This window comes from Rattus norvegicus, chromosome 4, assembly GCF_021556685.1.
Source record: "Rattus norvegicus strain SHRSP/BbbUtx chromosome 4, alternate assembly SHRSP_T2T, whole genome shotgun sequence".
Taxonomy (NCBI): Eukaryota; Metazoa; Chordata; class Mammalia; order Rodentia; family Muridae; genus Rattus; species Rattus norvegicus.
Window position 1 is genome coordinate 169,931,835 of NC_141537.1, and position 17,635 is coordinate 169,949,469.

General features: G+C 46.7%; 1 protein-coding gene across 2 annotated transcripts; it reads left to right on the top strand.

Annotated features, from left to right (window-relative positions):
* The first annotated feature begins 4,013 nt into the window (after positions 1-4,013).
* Ddx47 (DEAD-box helicase 47) lies at positions 4,014-16,533 on the top strand. Of its 2 annotated transcripts, NM_001015005.2 has the most exons (12): positions 4,024-4,122; positions 4,716-4,809; positions 7,518-7,706; positions 7,907-7,978; positions 8,153-8,271; positions 8,952-9,023; positions 9,494-9,610; positions 10,665-10,811; positions 11,557-11,694; positions 13,335-13,405; positions 14,504-14,633; positions 16,058-16,533. In NM_001015005.2, exons 1-12 carry the CDS (start codon positions 4,036-4,038, stop codon positions 16,187-16,189), a joined length of 1,368 nt encoding a protein of 455 aa, NP_001015005.2. In that variant the 5' UTR covers positions 4,024-4,035; the 3' UTR covers positions 16,190-16,533. The 2 variants fall into 2 exon arrangements, with proteins under 2 accessions (XP_087513178.1, NP_001015005.2); XM_087657052.1 differs by lacking the exons at positions 8,952-9,023; positions 9,494-9,610; positions 10,665-10,811; ... (1 more) ...; positions 14,504-14,633; positions 16,058-16,533 and having other exon boundaries at positions 4,014-4,122; positions 8,153-8,337; positions 13,123-13,405.
* The last annotated feature ends 1,102 nt before the right edge of the window (positions 16,534-17,635 follow it).

Consider the following 17,635-nt stretch of genomic DNA (forward strand, 5'->3'; position numbering starts at 1 on the left):
TGCTTGACTAAAATGGAGAAATTCCCCCCACCTTCTGAGACGGGGCTATGCTATATATTCTGGGCAGTTCTGAAGCTCTCTCTAGAGACCAGGCTGACCTTGAACTCAGAGATCTATCTACTCCTGCCTCCTGAGCCATGGTATTAAAGGCAGGCACCACAATGCCCCATTTATTTCTTTGGAGACAGAGTCTCTCTTTATAGGCTGGCCTTGAACTCACCATCTTTCTGCCTCTGCCTCTCAAGAGCTTGGAATACAGGCATGGACTGAGATCCTGGCTCGTGGAGTTTTATCTGTAACAGCAATCAGTTAACGTAAAGCAGCAGTCAGTGTTAGCCAGGGGTCGGGGGCCAGATAAGGGAGGGGAAGGGAGGGTGAGGATACCAAGGCTCATTTTATGCATGTGAGGCCACAAGCCCGGCATCTCATACGACTCATAGGTGTGGTAAGAAGGCAGCAGTCCGTGCTCAGACATCTCATGTGTGACTTGAAATTCAGGGACCTTTTGATATTGCCTCTAAGTTCACAGCCCATTCACTTGTTCCCGCCAGGGCCTCTGGTCTCCATGGCCCCTCAGCTGCTCTCTGTTCTCACTTCCCTATTCTGTGCTTTCGGAGGAAGATCCAAAAGTTCATCCAGGGGAAATGTAGCTGCTTTGGTGTCTCCCTCTTGGTTTGTGGAGAAGAATTTGCTTAGTAGACTTCTGAGTGTAGCTGCGCAGGTGGAAGCTGGTCCTGATAATGTAAAGGGGACTTCAGGAAACTTACTGGTGTTGCCCGTGATGACCTTTGACCCTAGCACTAGGGAGGCAGAGGCAGGTGGGTCGGTGAATTACCTGCAAGTTCAAGGCCAGTTTGGTCTATGGAGTGAGTTTTAGGACAGCTAGAGCTACCTAGATTGAGACCCTATCAGAGAGAGAGAGAGACAGAGAGACAGAGAGACAGAGAGAGAGAGAGAGAGAGAGAGAGAGAGAGACAGAGAGACAGAGAGACAGAGACAGACAGAGACAGACACAGAGACAGACACAGAGACAGACACAGAGACAGAGACAGACACAGGCACAGAGAATAAAAGAAAAAGTAAGGTCATGTGTTTTATCTTAAGCAGGTTGGATCCTGGGCTTAGTTCTTGTCACATGGCTTCTCGATCCCGGACACAGCTCTTTTTCCTGTGGGACTTAAGTTCGTCACTGGTCAAGTAAGAAGAATGACTTCCTTAGGGGGTCTGTGTAACAGCAGACAAGAGGTGGGAAGGACCTCACTGTGGTGGTTGTCGGACTTTTTCAGGACTAGTCAACTCTCTCTTCTTCCAAAGAGTGTGTTTCACTTACAGGGACACTTTAAATGGCCTGGTTCCCCGGCATGGTGGTGCGTGTTTGCCCTCCCTGCCTGTGGAAAGTGGAGGATCAAGAGCTTAAGGTCAGCTTCTGAGAGACACAGGGAATCTGATGCAGAACATCCTGGGCTACATGAGGTGCTGAATAAAATAAAATAAAATAAAATAAAATAAAATAAAATACACAGAAGGTAGTCACAGGAAGGGCAAAATAGAATGCCTTTGGCTTTCTGTCAGCCAACCATGTGCTTGATGGTAGAAACCTTGATGGGCCGGCCTGTTTTATACAGAAGGGGCTTTCCTCTTTTAACTTGGAGTGAAATGTAAGAAAAACAAACAAACTAAATCAAAGGACACAGCCTATTCTTCAGGAACGTGTGTGTGTGTGTGTGGGGAAACATCACTTTCTAAAGCAGTGGTTCTCAACCCCTATGTCGAATGACCCTTTCGCATGGGTCACATATCAGATATCCTGTGTATCAGATATTTACAATTCACAGCAGTAGCGAAATTACAGTTATGAAGAAGCAATGAAATAATTTTAAGCTTTGATGTCACCACAGCAAGAGGAACTATATTAAAGGGCCACAGCATCAGGAAAGGTTGAGAACCACTGATAAAGAAACAGCCAGAGAAATGCCTCTGGAGTGCCATGGTCCCCAATCCCAATGCTTTGCTGAGTTTCACTTCACCCAGACTTTTCTCCCAGCATGTACTTAGCATCCATTTTGTCTCTAGAACCAGAGAAACAAAGGTCATCTCTCGTCTTTTGAGCCGTCTCCTTTCCCAGTTTCTTTTTTGTAGACCAACATCATAGTGGGTGAGAGCAATGTTTTCTTTGTTTTGCTTGTTTGTTTGTTGAGATAGGGATTCTCTGTAGAGCTCTGACTTTCCTGGGACTCACTCTGTAGACCAGGGTAGTCTTGAACTCAGAGATTTGCCTGCCTCTGCCTCCCAAGCCCCGTGATTAAGGGAGCGTGCCACCATTCCGGCTTGCGCTAAGAGCAACATGGAAATTCTGTGAATTATGCCAGTTTCCTCCCCTCAGTTTTTCTTATGTTTGAGATAACTCCCCAAACCCCATGCCTTTTACTACAGCCCTGGAGGGTCTGGCCTGGGTTACCTTTCCAAGTTTTACCACTTGTTTTGTTGTACTAGACACTCACTCGACTCCTAATTCAGGATCTTCGAGGTGTGTGTGTGTGTGTGTGTGTGTGTGTGTGTGTGTGTGTGTGTGTGTGAAGGATATGAGGTGGTTGGGTTGAGTTCCTCTCAATTCTCAAGTCAAAGCGCAGTCTTCTCCCTTGGCTTTTTCTACTTATTCTCTTTACCTCCTGTTCTTTTGTTTCCGACCTGTGCATTTTTTTCTTAATTTCTCTCACTCCATGGGCAACCATCACAAACTTTTTCAAGTGTTAGTTTCTGCTTCTTTGTGTTTTAGTAGAAGGTTGTTACATCCATCCATCCATCCATCCATCCATCCATCCATCCATCCATCCATAAATACACACACACACACACACACACACACACACACACACACACACCACACACACACACACAATTTGAAACAGTATCTTACTAAGTAGCTCTGACTGTTCTGGAACTTGCTATGTAGACCGGGCAGGACTTGCCCTCACAGACATCCACTTGCCTCTGTCTCCTTAGTGACAGGATTAAAGGCATGGGCCACCACTTCCAATCTTAGTTATATCTATGCTTTTCCCACACAGCCTCAGGACTTAGAGCCTTAAAAAACTCTTAAGGGTGTGTTCTACGTGCACTGCACATATTTTAACAACACACTCCGCCAGAGAAAAGGGACACCACAGAGAAAGGGATACCAGATTGTCTCTAATACCTCAATTTCAGAATGAGTGCTGCTTTGAATATCTCACACATCAAGGCCTCCCCACTGGGGTACACTTGCAGGCACAGGGCATGCAACATACGTTGTACCTTGCTAGCTCGAGTGGTGTCTGTTCAGATACCGCACTGGACTCAGAATTCTGTGTGCACAGATCCGCCAGTCTTAAATAGTTGTTCCCTGAACTGAGAATGGCCTTTCTGCTATCAATAAGGTCCCAGCTCGAATATCACTCACTCAGAGACACCTTCACAACCTTCTAACAATTCTGACAACTCTTTCTCCCAAGACTTTGCTACCCCATTTTTATGTAAGGTTATGATATCATAGCACCTTTCATAATTTAAAGTGGCCTTGTATTCCTATGTATTGTTTGCCTTCTGTCTACAATGGAAGTTGACACTGTCCTGCCCTATCACTAGACACCTAGCACAGTCCAAACATATGGTAGGCTGTCAGTTGCCAAATATTTGAAGCAATGAACAAATAGTATTGTGATGTCCATGTGTTTACATTTCTATAGTTAGAAAAGTGGTAAGCCAAAGGGAAGACGGACAAGGCTCTGAAGCCTAAGATTCAGAATGAAATCCTGCCTCAGGAAACAAATTAAAAAAGGTGGGGGAGGCCGTAACCAAAGGGCAGCAAAAGTCACTTCTCTTGGCTCAGTTCCTTAAGAGCCATTACTGTTCTTCAAAGCCCCACCTGTGTGGAGAGCTGCAAAGCCCCGACAAGCCAGCAGGAGGCGTTCAGAACCTACACTCTTTGGAAAGTAATTTCCTACATTTCCCAGCACGCCTTGCGCCTCTGCTCCACTTCCGGAGTCCTCGAGCAACATGGCGGCAGACGAGGAACCCGATTCCCCCACAGAAGCCCTTCAGACAGCTGCAGAAGAGGAGGAAACGAAAACATTTAAGGACCTGGTGAGAATGGGTGGTGCTGGTATTTATTTTGTGATGTTGGCGTTAGGCTCACCCAGGGTTTGGGTACTTTATATCCTAGCCTGTAGTGTATAGAAACACCTCGGGGCCTAACTCAGACTTTCCTCAGGCTGTTAGAAACTCGGGGTCTCTTCATGCTCCCTCGGGTGCATTTGCTTTGTAGGATGCTGCTGAGTCCCGAGAGCCCCCACTGATTTTCTCTCCAGTTAGTGTAGAGTCGTATGCTATGTAGGGTCACACGTGACCTCGTTACAAGAGGCAAGTTATTATGGTCTGTGCCTCACTTTATACACGTGTAAACTTGGGACATTAGTAGCTAGCCACTTGTCAGAACTGGTTCGACGCGTTAAATGAGATAGTACCGGTAGAGCAGTTGACACAGACCCCGGTGAATACAAATTGTCTCAAGGAGCTGTCCCATGGTGTTCATACAAAGCAGGTTCTGAGATGTACAGTTATATAAAGTGTAAAAGGCTACCTACATATCACCAGTAGGATGGCTCTGAAAAAGGCATTTAAAATGGAGGGAAGTGAGGATGTATTCTTTACTAAAGTATGGTTTTCTGGATTCAAAGGGTGTGACCGATGTACTGTGTGAAGCTTGTGACCAGTTGGGGTGGGCAAAGCCCACCAAGATCCAGATTGAAGCTATTCCTTTGGCCTTGCAAGGTAGGTTGGAATTAAATATACAGGCTAGTACAGAGCCAGTGTGACTCCATTTTTGTATCACTTTAAACAGCTGTTGCTGGCACATTTCAAGTGAAGTAGAGATATAATCTGTCCCTGGGTATGACTGGACTACTCGTGTTGTGTGTTAACACTGAGGAGACAGAGGCAGGAGGGTGGCTGCAAAACTTTGCCTCAAATAAATAAATACAGCCAGGTTGTGATGGTGGAACAAGCCTGTAACATTTGGGAGGTGGACACTGATGTTAATGAATGGAGGGATGACAGTTTTAACCTCCTAGAACACTCTGCTGTCTGAATTGGCATGGTAGATCCTGACTAGGTTATTAAGCTCTAAGAGATGGGAGTTAAGAATCCGTACGGCTGGGCGCGGTGGTGCACGCCTTTAATCCCAGTACTACATTGGCAGAGGCAGGCGGAGTTTGGGGCTAGCCTGGCCTACTAAGCAAGTTCTAGGACAGCCATGACATTTGTATGGGAAAACAGTATCTTGAAAAGCAAACAAACACACCCCCCCCCCCAACCAGAAAAAGTTCATTATACTTATCCTGTAGCTTCGAACACCCTTGGTCACGCCTTTCCTGAAGTTGTCATATTTTCATTTCAGCACAGTATTTTACTAGCCCGTCTCTTTAGCTACTGTTTCTTCCCTTTTGCTTTATAATAGTGATTCTATCATCATCCTCTTTTTCCTTATTCTAAAACAACTTGTACCTCCTGAGTTAGGATTTTCAGGTGTAAAACCAGGTGATGGTGGTGCACGCTTTTAATCCCAGCACTCAGGAGGGGTTAGCAGATTTCTAAATTTTAGGCTAGTCTGATCTACAGAGCGAGTTCCAGAATAGCCAGGACTACACAGAGAAGCCCTGTCTCCAAAAAAAAAAAAAAAAAAAAAAAAAAAAGGGCAAATAAACAGAAGAAGAATTTTCAAACTTGGGACATAACCCTCATAGATTGTAACTCTGATATGTATGCCCCTCAGGGGTGTGAACCAGGTGGGAATTCATCCTATGTCTGCATTGCCAGTGTGCATGCTTTTGTGGACGGGGAAGAGTGAGACTATGAAGATGCTCATGGGTCATGACTAGTTAGAGTAACCAGGGACATTTCATGACACCATTCTTTAGGACGAAGAGCTCAAGGCCTGCTGGTGTAAGTATATCCTGTTAGCTTGTAGCTGTCTGAACCCGAAGTTCTTTGTATGCAGAATCATTAACTTCCTCCCAGAATTGACTTTTCTATAGGTTTTATTTCCATTCCCCCCCCCGCCCCCCCGGAGCTGGGGACCGAACCCAGGGCCTTGCACTTCCTAGGCAAGGGCTCTACCACTGAGCTAAATCCCCAACCCCTCTATTTCCATTTTTTGCTTTTCAGTTTTCCATACTAAAATTGTCACCCACCACATTTCTTTCTTCTTTTTTTAAAGATTCCCCCCCAACACACACACAACACACAAACACACAAACACATGTGTGTGCGCGCACACATCAGATCCCATTATGGATGGTTGTGAGCCACCATGTGGTTGCTGGGATTTGAGCTCATGACCTCTGGAAGAGCAGTCAGTGCTCTTAACCACTGAGCCATCTCTCCAGCCCCCACTCACCACATTTCTTTCAACCAGTTTTTGTTTGCTTTTATGTTTGAGATGGGTCCTTGCTGTGCTGTCAAGGCTGGCTTGAAACTCCTAGGCCCAAGTGCTCCTCTTTGGCCTCCCACGTAGGTGGGACTACAGGTGGGGCTCTGTCACGTGCACTCACTGTTAGCTCCTTGCCTCGTCCAGGTCTTATTTTCCTGAAGAATAACATTACCTGTGAAATTCCCTGTTCATCAGAACGTATTGGGGGTTTCTGAGCTCCTCCCTGGCCTCATCCCGTCCCATATAATACCTTCCCATTCTCCCCTTCGTGCGGTTTCCTAGAGCCCCAGCCCTCTGTCCTCATGCAGGGGTAGCTGCTCTGTCTGTCTTTGCCTCCACATAGAACCTGTAGGTATCTGCTAGCCTGGCACCCCTTTATGTACTGGTTAGGTATTTCTAGGGTCTGCGTTAAGGCCCTTACCAGGTGAAGCATTGGTGTTGGTAAGATCGCTCAGCGGTTAAAGGCTCTTACTGCTAAAAGTCAGGACCTGAGTTTGATTTCTTGGATGCACATGGTGGAAGTAGAGAACTGATTCCTGCAGTCAGTCCTCGGACTTACCACAGTTACACATGGAAAACACATGTTGCAGTCAGTCCTCGGACTTACCACAGTTACACATGGAAAACACATGTTGCAGTCAGTCCTCTGACTTACCACAGTTACACATGGAAAACACATGTTGCAGTCAGTCCTCTGACTTACCACAGTTACACATGGAAAACACATGTGCTTTTTAAAATTAGCTTTAAGCTAAACGTTTGGTTTTGTTTTTTGTTTCTCTGTGTAGACTTGGCTGTCCTTGAACTTAGAGATCTGCCTGTCTCTGCCTCCTGAGTACTGGGATTAAAGGCATGGGCCACCGCTGCCCAGCTTAAACATATTTTGTATTTGTCCTGTTATATTGAGTTTTAGCTTATCTAGGGCGGAGGACATGCCTTTTGCATTTATTCAGTTCACTAGGGAGATATGCCCAGCATTGGGTCAGTACAGAAAACTTTGAAGGAGCTCAGAGTGCATTTCTTTATATAAGAGGTTTTTTTTTCCTTTCAGGTCGTGATATTATTGGGTTGGCAGAAACGGGATCTGGAAAAACAGGTGCTTTTGCTTTGCCCATTCTGAATGCACTGCTGGAGACTCCCCAGCGTTTGTTTGCCCTGGTCCTCACCCCTACTCGAGAGTTGGCCTTTCAGATCTCTGAACAGTTCGAGGCCCTGGGGTCATCTATTGGAGTACAGTGTGGTAAGTGTCTAAGCAGGGCAGAGCCCTGAGTGCCATCGCAAGTGGGGAAGGAGAGCGGGAAGCACTGTTAGCACAGTGTTGACCTAAGGAGCTGGTGTTGTGGTTTAGCCTTGGAGTGGGTGGATACATCTAAGTAGAAATTTGATATTGGCTTTGAAGGTACCCAGTGAGAAAGTTCTGTGTTTGCTTTGTTTCTGCAGCTGTCATTGTTGGTGGAATTGATTCGATGTCTCAGTCACTAGCGTTGGCCAAAAAACCACATATAGTAATAGGTGAGTCACTGACACAGGTGAACACCACCATGACCAATGGGTTGGAGAAAAGCTTTCATGTTGGGTGGCACCTGGGGAGTGAGTGGACCTGTGACTCTGCTCAACTCTTCCGGGTCTTCACTGTTTACTGGGGAGTAGATCACTTCCTTACCCTTTCTCACCCTTGCTTGGTAGCTACTCCTGGCCGACTGATTGACCATTTGGAAAATACCAAAGGCTTCAACTTAAGAGCTCTTAAGTACTTGGTCATGGATGAAGCAGACCGGATACTGAACATGGATTTTGAGACAGAGGTGAGTTCTCTTTGTTTGTTTGTTTGTTCGTTTTTGAGACAGGGTCTTTCTGTAACAGCCCTGGCTGTCCTGGACCAGGCTGGCCTTGAACTCACAGAGGTCCACCTGTCTCTGTCTCCTGAGTGCCAGGATTAAAGGCATGCACCACCATGCCTGACCTCAAGGTGAGTTTGACAGCAGTCCTCCCTAGAGCTTCTCTGGTCCTCTTTGACACTGGTTTTGGTTCCTTGGGTACCTGTTTCTGTAGCGCACCGTGTCAGCCTTAGTGAGAACAGCAGCATGTCACTGGTTTTCTGTAGTCTTGGTGCGCCTCACCGTTAGAATGTGGCCCTGGCTGGCCTGAGCGGTGAGGCTGACCCTGCAGCTCCTTCACGTCTCCCTCTTGACATTGTTTATTTACCTGACTGATGTTTGTTTAGTTATTTATTTAGTCTTTTTTCTTAACTTAGCTTTTAATCGTTCTTTTCTTTGAATGGCATTTAAAAAGCGCAACATCTGGCCTAGTATCAAAATGTAAATATTCAGTAAATTCTAGCTGAGAATTTGGATTGCGTTTTAAGTCCTTAATCCTCTAGGGTTGGGTTTCTTAGTCCTGTCTCACTGCCAGGCGCCCGGTAACTGTGCAGAGACTCTGTAGACAGCTGGTCTGAATGACACTGGCATTCTTCTATCTGCTCCAGGTTGACAAGATCCTCAAAGTGATTCCCCGAGATCGGAAAACATTTCTCTTTTCTGCTACCATGACCAAGAAGGTGAGGTTTGCTTGGACTCCTGCTTTCTCTATAAGAATCGACAGACAAGCAAGGCCAGGGGAATCTGTTTCAGGCCAGGCTGGTCTATATGGTAAAACCCCACCCCCATAAAACCAAAAATAGAAAAAGGAATTGATATACAAGTATCCCAGCTATTTGGGAGGCTGAGGCAGGAGGATCACAAGTTTAAGGTCTGTGTGGACCACAAAGTACGTTCAAGGCCAGCCTGGGCACTTTTGTGAGACCCTGCCTCAAAGTAGGAAGTAAAACTAGTGTTGAGATGTGACTGATAGTAAAATCTGTCCTTGAACTTGGGGCAGGTCTTGGGTGTAATGTATAGCGCGCGCACACACACACACACACACACACACACACACACATACACCCCTATGTATTAGAATGATAGTGAAAACACAGGAAAGTAAGAACATTGAGTATTTAGGCTTGATGTACCATTCTGTTTTCTTTAGGTGCAAAAACTTCAGCGTGCAGCTCTCAAGAACCCTGTGAAGTGCGCTGTTTCCTCTAAGTACCAGACTGTTGAGAAACTGCAGCAGTATTACCTTTTCATTCCCTCTAAATTCAAGGTACAGTGTTGACTCTGTCATCGCTGCCATTCCTGTCCTCACCAAGCACCTGACCAGCCGAGGGCTGCACGTCCTGCCCCACTTACATTTATTGCAGATAAAGTGAATATGCCAGGAATCCGCGGCATTAAAGCCCAGGGGAAGCCCTGATATAATGGTGGAGTCTCTCCCCAGAACACCCCACCTGCGTCTGCTTAGTTCCTGGCTACTTCGGAAAGGCCTTGCTTGGTTGCTGAGCGCAGATCTTGTGTGTGACCTCGGGATGCATTGGGTGCTTGGTTCACAGAGTTGGCACAGAGCCAGCCAGGTTGGCGGTGCACGCCTGTCCCCAGTGCACGCCTGTCCCCAGTGCATGCCTGTCCCCAGCACTGGGAACCTGAAGTGAGAAGGTCACCGTAGGCTCAGTGCCAGCCTGGGCCTTACAGTAAGTTTGAGGCCAGTTTCGATTACATAGTGTGGTGGGACTGCCACACCTGCACAGATGAGGGCCACATGGAAATCAGGAAGTACAGGCACGGACATGCTGGGATGGGGACGGACATGCTGGGATGGGGTGGGCGGTGCCCTCTGACGGTTGCACCAAGAATGACCGGGAAAGTCAGCATGTTTGGTTTACTGTATGCACGAGTAGGTTTAGCTGTTCTCCGTACTGGGCCTCTGTCAGGGAGAGTCCTGGTTCTGCACATCCTGGAGGAGGAACCTATGCTTGACGTTTTCTCACGCTGTCTCCACCTGCACACTGATGGGTGTCTGGGCCTGACCACAGGGCGCGTGCACTTCCCATGGCTCTGAGGTATTGGAGTCCTTCATGGCCATTTCATGTCTGTCAGTAGCAGCTCAGGACTTTAATCTGCTCCTTCCACTGTCACTCAGGGATAGCTCCAATCCCCACAGAGACCTCGTCCAAAAACCTGGGAGCAGCAGGGAAGAAGTAGAAAGCTCAAAGCTTGTGGTTTGCATGACTGAGACAGTCCAACAGACGCGGTCTCTCCCACATATTGCTAGGTCTCCAAGCCTTCTTCAGGCCCGTTACGTACCTTGTTTTGTGATTTAGGACACCTACCTGGTTTATATTCTCAATGAGCTGGCCGGCAACTCCTTCATGATATTCTGTAGCACCTGTAACAACACTCAGAGAACAGCATTGCTGCTTCGCAATCTCGGGTTCACGGCCATCCCCCTCCATGGGCAGATGAGTCAGGTAAGAGTTCTTTACAGGGGGCTGGGGATTTAGCTCAGTGGTAGAGCGCTTACCTAGGAAGCGCAAGGCCCTGGGTTCGGTCCCCAGCTCCGAAAAAAAGAACCAAAAAAAAAAAAAAAAAAAAGAGTTCTTTACAGGAACTGCGGGGACAAGGACTGCAAATCCTGTGTCGGTAGACGTGTGCAGCAGGGGCGGCACAGAGCCCATTGCGCCCCTGGCCTATGGCACCCATGCTTATCGCACAGCCCTGGTCTTAGTGCTTTGGTGCATTGCGTTGAATGCTTACTTCCTCACCGTTAGGCAGCAAGTGGATGACTGGAGTAGGTCAGAGATGGGCCTGCTGAGATGGCTCAGTTGATAAAGTGCTTTATGTGCAAACCTGAGGACCCAAGGCTGTGTGCGGTGACAGCCAACTTAGCCTAACCCATGAGCTTCAGGTCAGTGAGCTGGAACTGTAGAAAGTTGTGACATCTCTCTATCCTCACGAAAGGTCTCAAAAAGATCGCCCCAACACTGAGAGTGTCCTCTGGGCTCTACACGCATCTTCATGTTGGTCTTAAGCATTTTTTGTTGTTTCCATACTTGTTTTGACTATGAAACCCCAGCCTGGACTTAGAAGGGAAAAAGTATAAAAAACAAAAATAAATTTCTTGTTGTGTTTGTTTTGTCTGTTTTCCATGTCCTGTATGTAAGGATTCTTTCATTTTTCCGAATTAAAGTTTCTCATTTCTTTTCCTCTTCTCAGAGCAAGCGCCTTGGATCCCTTAATAAGTTTAAAGCTAAGGCGAGGTCCATTCTCCTAGCGACTGATGTGGCCAGCAGAGGTCTGGACATACCCCATGTGGATGTAGTAGTCAATTTTGACATTCCGACTCATTCTAAGGTGAGTTCTCCTGTTGCCTGGACTTCCTAGTTCCCAAGTTCACTTGCTAAGGAATGTGCTTTTGTTGTTTGTTTTTCCTTAGTTGTAATGCAGTGCTTTACCCTCTATTATTCAGTATCAAAGAGTGAAAAGTGGTGGGTGGAGCTCATTTGCGAATACCTACCTGCCTGGCACACATCAGGCTCTGGGTGTGAGCTGTAGCACCGAGTTAACTGGAGTGGTAGCACAGGTCGGTAATCCTTGCACTCAAGGGGTAGAAGTAGGAAGATTAGGACTTCAAGGTCGACCTCAGAGACAGGAAATGCGAGGCTAGCCTGGGCTACATGAGACCCGGTCTCAAAAGCAGCAACTGAGAAAGCTCTTGACTGCTTTATTCTCACCGTTTGCACATGCCTGTTTACAGCATTAGCCGGTGTGAGTGTGAAGACACCCAGAGAGAACTACTGGACACGGGGCAAACACAGCAGATGCTGACCACGCCAGTCCCCTTCTTTATAAACACAGCTTCTGCCGCTTAGGGTCTCAGCACTTCTCAGTCTTGGCACTGTGTTAGCATTTGGACTGGTGGATTCTTTGTCTTGGGCATTGTTTGTGTATAATGTGCTTAGCATTCCTTGAGTCTACTAGACAGTATCTCACGCTCTTCTAGTTGTGACAACCAAAAATGTTCTAGGCATTACCAAATGTCCCTAGGAGAGGCAGGATCTAGTGGACCTTTGTTTCACTTAGTCTTTATTGAGTTCTTAAGGATAAGTTGCTATTCCTTTTCATATTCACAGCAACTTTTAAGATTGTGCATTTATGGGGTTGGGGATTTAGCTCAGTGGTAGAGCGCTTACCTAGGAAGCACAAGGTCCTGGGTTCGGTCCCCAGCTCCGAAAAAAAGAACCAAAAAAAAAAAAAAAAAAAGATTGTGCATTCATTTCTAGCCCTGGTCTATAAATAGGAACTAAAGGTCAGAGACCAGAGACATGGTGATGTGCAGATAATTGTGTAGGACCCCTAGATCCAGTGTCTTGTCTGTCTGTCTGTCCTTTTTCTTTCTTTTTAGATTTATTTATTCATGTATTTTATGTGCATGAGTGTTCTGTCTTCATACACACCTGAAGAGGGAATCAGATCTCATTATAGGTGGTTGTTGTGAGCAACCACATGGTTGCTAGGAATTGAACTCAGGGCCTCTGAAAGATCAGTCAGGTACTCTTAACCCCTGAGCCATCTCTCCAGCTGATTCAGTGATGTCATAACCCTGTAGATGAGTATTGTCGGTTTGTCTTTGTATAAGAGAAAGCAAGCATTAGATGAATTTTGTGCTATGAGAATGTTTAAAAAAAAAAAAAAAAGAACCCAGGCGTGGTGATATTGAACGCCCTTAGTTCCAGTATTTAGGAGGTAGAGACAAGTGGATTTCTGTGAGTTCAGGGCCAGCCTGGTCTACAAAGCAAGTTCCAGGACAGCCAGGACTGTTACACAGAGAAACCCTGTCATAATCAAACAAACAAGTAAATTTCTCCAAAAGTTTCCTAGACCATATCCTTCATGTTCCAAAGGCATATGTTTTCTTCGAGAGGTTTGCAGTAGGGCTTTGCACACTTCTCTTCTTAGCTCTGATGAGGATTTATTTACCTTTCATGTTCCAGGATTATATCCATCGAGTAGGACGAACTGCGAGAGCTGGGCGCTCTGGGAAGGCCATTACCTTTGTAACACAGTGAGTAAATCAGCACCGGACTGAGCAGCAGAGACTGGCACCTCTACCCCACGCAGTGCTGGTTATATAGACTCTCCTGGCTCGTGTGTGCGTGCACGTGTGTGTGTGTGTGTGTGTGTGTGTGTGTGTGTGTGTGCGTCTGTGTATGTGTGTGCACGCCTGTGTCTGTGCACATCCTTGTGTGCTTCTTCAGGCTTCCTCATTAAGCACTTTACCAGCTGGTTACCACTTCCCCAACCCTGGTTTTTTTCTTTTTTTTCGGAGCTGGGGACCAAACCCAGGGCCTTGCGCTTCCTAGGCAAGCGCTCTACCACTGAGCTAAATCCCCAACCCCTCAACCCTGGTTTTTATACGTCATGTCATGTCATACAGAAGCACAGTGGCACTGCTGGTTCTTTTTTTTTTTTTTTTCCGGAGCTGGGGACCGAACCCAGGGCCTTGCACTTGCTAGGCAAGGCACTGCTGGTTCTTAAAGTTCTAAACTGGGAGCAGTGACCTTTTCCTTAATTCTGATGGGCTAGAATAACCATATCTGACTTTTATGTGTATGGGTGTTTGGCCTGCATGTCTGTCTGTGTCCCATGTGCGTGTCTTGTGCCTGCAGAGGCTAGACGAGGTCAGATCCCGGGGCCTGGAGTTAGAGGCAGTTATGAACTGCCTTTTGGGTGTTGGGAATGGAACTGGGATCCTCTAGAAGAACAGTCAGTGCTCTCAAGCAGCAAGCCGTCTCTCCAGGCCCATTTTAAAAGTTTGTTCTTTGCCAATTTCACACATGTATACAATGTGTCTTGGTCACATTCCCCCCAAACATGCCCTCTCCCCTCTTGTCCTCTTCTTCTTTCTGTAATCCACCACATCTAATTAGTGCCGCTGTGTGTGATTGAATGTGGGATACCTAGGGTGTCCTGTGAGTAAATCACACTGTGGGTAATTTCCCAACTCTCCAGGCACAAAGGTTGTATTTCTCCCTGTGTTTTGAGAAGGACTCATGTTCAGCACTGAACTGGCCCATATTCTGTCATGTGATACCATGGCACTAGCCAGCAGGAGGTGCTGGCATTAGCAGCTCAGCAAAGCCACGCAATTTTCCTTCCTCAGGTATGATGTGGAACTCTTCCAGCGCATCGAGCACCTAATTGGGAAGAAACTGCCTGTCTTTCCAACGCAGGATGAGGAGGTCATGATGCTCACAGAGCGTGTGAGCGAAGCCCAGAGATTTGCCCGAATGGTACGCTGCAGCTGCTCTCAGCAACCTTTGTGTTCTTACCAGGGCCTCATCGTACACTTGGTGTTCTGTCCAGAGTCTAGGCTGGCCACATACGTGCTCCTCCACTGCTGATGTGTCATAGCCCACCCCACCCCCCAAAAGGCAGAAGAGTAGCTGTGGTTGCAGTGAGCTCGGGCGTTCTGCCTCTCCTCTCAGAGCCAGCTGCTGACCTGTATGCGTTTGCCTTGGATACCTCCGTGTACTCTGAACACCAGACAGGCTTACGTGAAGCACGAGTCTAGTAGGGCAATGTCAGCTGCCTCAGAGGAGACTCTAGAGGAGACCCTGGAAGTGTGTGTCCTTCCTGGGGAGAACTCTGAGGTGTGGGAACTTTGCCTTTGTTGGTTTTTGAATAACTGAAATACAGACTTCTGTGGTTTTCTGCCCACATGGAATTTATGTGTGAGTTTTTGTTTATAAAATTGCTATCTGTGGTGGGATTGAAAGGTAGATGTCACCTGAAGAGTGGCAGACAGCTGTCCCTTGACCTGTGTGTGCTCACACACAGAAATGGACATGATGCGCATGCACACAGTGCTGCCTGTAGTTAGGATAATGGCATATACCTGTGATCACTTTTGAAGCTGAGGGGGGATCACTGAGAGTTTGAGGCCAGATCTGTGCCTGGGGAAAGATTTCACAAGGTGTAGATGGATTAAAATAGCAGAAGGGGTGAGCCAGGCCCTAGGGGACCACTGAGAGAGCATCACTAAATTTTGTTTTTGTTTTAGCCACAGTTAGAACTTACCTAATTATATGTGACTGTCATTTTTGTGTTTCACCAAATAGAAATCCATGGGGTTTTTTTTTCCCCCAGTTTTACCCTCCTGTTTATCATGTGACATTTTTGCAATTAGATTTTTGAGGCAAGGTTTTGCTGTGTAGTTCAGGCTGGTCTTGAACTCATGTCCAGCCTCTTGCTTCTCTTTCAAGTGCTGGGATTGCAGCTGTGCACCACCATGACAGCACATGTAATCATTCTTTGATGGTTATGTCACATGCATGTAACATGCCTTACGTTGATGAAGGTTTTACTCCACTTTAACTAGGGCTATGCTGAGTATCCTAGTATGTGTACCTTGGCTTATTTCCTTAAAAGAAGCTTCTAGAGGTGAAATTGACCAAGGAGTACATATGCAGTCAGTGTTTGAATTTGTACAGAATGCCTGACCCCTAGGAAAGCTATAGCATGTCATGTGACCACATCTGTGCCAGTTGCCTCATTTTCATGCTTTGATCTCTGTATGAGGTCAGTGTTTCTGTTCCTGTCTTTTAGAGTTGATTCTTAGCCTTTTCAGGTATCCTCTGACCAGAAGAGGGGGTGAAGGAGGTGGGGGGAACGCTCTTAACTCAGGTTCAATCACATCCTGTTTGCTGCCTTGCAGGAGTTAAGGGAACATGGAGAAAAGAAGAAACGCAAGCGAGAGGACCCAGGAGATGATGATGATACCGAGGGCGCTATTGGTGTGAGGAACAAGGTGGCTGGGGGGAAAATGAAGAAGCGGAAAGGCCGCTAACGGCTTTAGAAAGACTTGTGCTTGCCAGCTGTAAAGAGAGGTGGAAGACGGCAGTGAGCCCCCTGGAGTAGAGTTGAGATTCTGTCCAGGATGCTCGGCCATCTGGGAGCTTGTTCTCTCTGAGGATCGGAGTGTCGTTGCAGTGGGACATCTTTCAGTGTTGACACAGGACTGACCGCTCTTCAGCTGCACCTCTCTCCGCCTTCCCACCTGTAAGGCCAGGCCTGGCTGTAAGGAGCATCGTCTGCAGTCCACTGTGAAGCTTGTACACAGTGGCTGTCAGCCACCTTATCTCAGCCTGATGTACATCAATAATTACTATTTTTAAAGATGTATTTTTATTATCTGTGTGTCTGTGTGTGTATGCACTTATGCAAGTATCCAGGTATGACATGGTCAGAGGAGTTGGCTTCCCCTGGAGCTGGAGTTACAGACGGTTTTGAGTCAGCAATGTGGATGATTGAGAATCAGATTCAGGGCTGGAGGGATGGCTCAGCGGTTAAGAGCACTGACTACTCTTCCAGAGGTCCTGAGTTCAATCCCAGCAACCACATGGTGGCTCACAACCATCTGTAATGGGATCTGATGCCCGCTTCTGGTGTGTCTGAAGACAGCTACAGTGTACTCAGATATGTAAAATAAATAAATCTTGAAGAATCAAATTCAGGTCCTCTAGAAGAGGATTCTTTGGAGACCTTGCTAATTAATTAAAGGCTTTGTGTCTCCTGCTGACAGATGGCAGCTTAATTGGTTGTCTTTAATTGAATTAAGACATTAATTAACATGTTTAAGAAAACCAAGATGATGGATAGCTTTGAAAGAGAAGTCCTGTTTAGCAGAAGTTGCATTTCTGTTTGGTGCAGCTGCATAGGGCTTCAGAGCCCCGAATGCGTTTGTTTTCCTGGTTCCTTGGGCTAAACGGGTATCTAGGAAACTTCTAGTGCTGGGATTATGGATGTGTGCACTATGCCTGGTTTGTGTGGTGATGCTGGAGACTAAACCTAGGGCTTATGTGCCCGTTAGGTTAGGACTCCATTGTCCTACCAACGGAGTGGCCTGGGCTTTGCATGTCATTGCTGATCATGGTGCATTTGAGTGAAGGATGAGTTAGAGGAGTCGGACAATCCAGAGGAAGTGGGGAGGGACCGTACTTGGGGGCAGTTGTTACAAGTTGGTCACCCTTGGGGCTCATTTTCTCATCGTCATGTTTTCCTGACAGGCTTCTCCAAGGTGGCTTTGCATCAGTGAATGACTGATGTCTGACATTTTCACTCTGGGAAGAACTTAAGAGGCAAATTAAGATTGGATTAATGACTGAGGGCTCAATAAAGAGAGCTTGGAAGTGTTCCAGCCTGAACTTTCCTTCTAGGCAATGGTTCGTGGGAGTTGAGATAGAAGCATGTTTTTGGAGAGACTTTAAGAGTGGTTGAGGAAGACGCCAGATCT

What these genes read in the sequence shown, in the direction of transcription:
- Ddx47 (NM_001015005.2), top strand. Translation starts at nt 4,036, where the DNA reads ATGGCGGCAGACGAGGAACCCGATTCCCCCACAGAAGCCCTTCAGACA. An exon ending in CTGCTACCATGACCAAGAAG is followed by an intron (nt 9,024 to 9,493) that starts GTGAGGTTTGCT and finishes TGTTTTCTTTAG; the next exon opens with GTGCAAAAACTTCAGCGTGC. An exon ending in TCATTCCCTCTAAATTCAAG is followed by an intron (nt 9,611 to 10,664) that starts GTACAGTGTTGA and finishes TTTGTGATTTAG; the next exon opens with GACACCTACCTGGTTTATAT.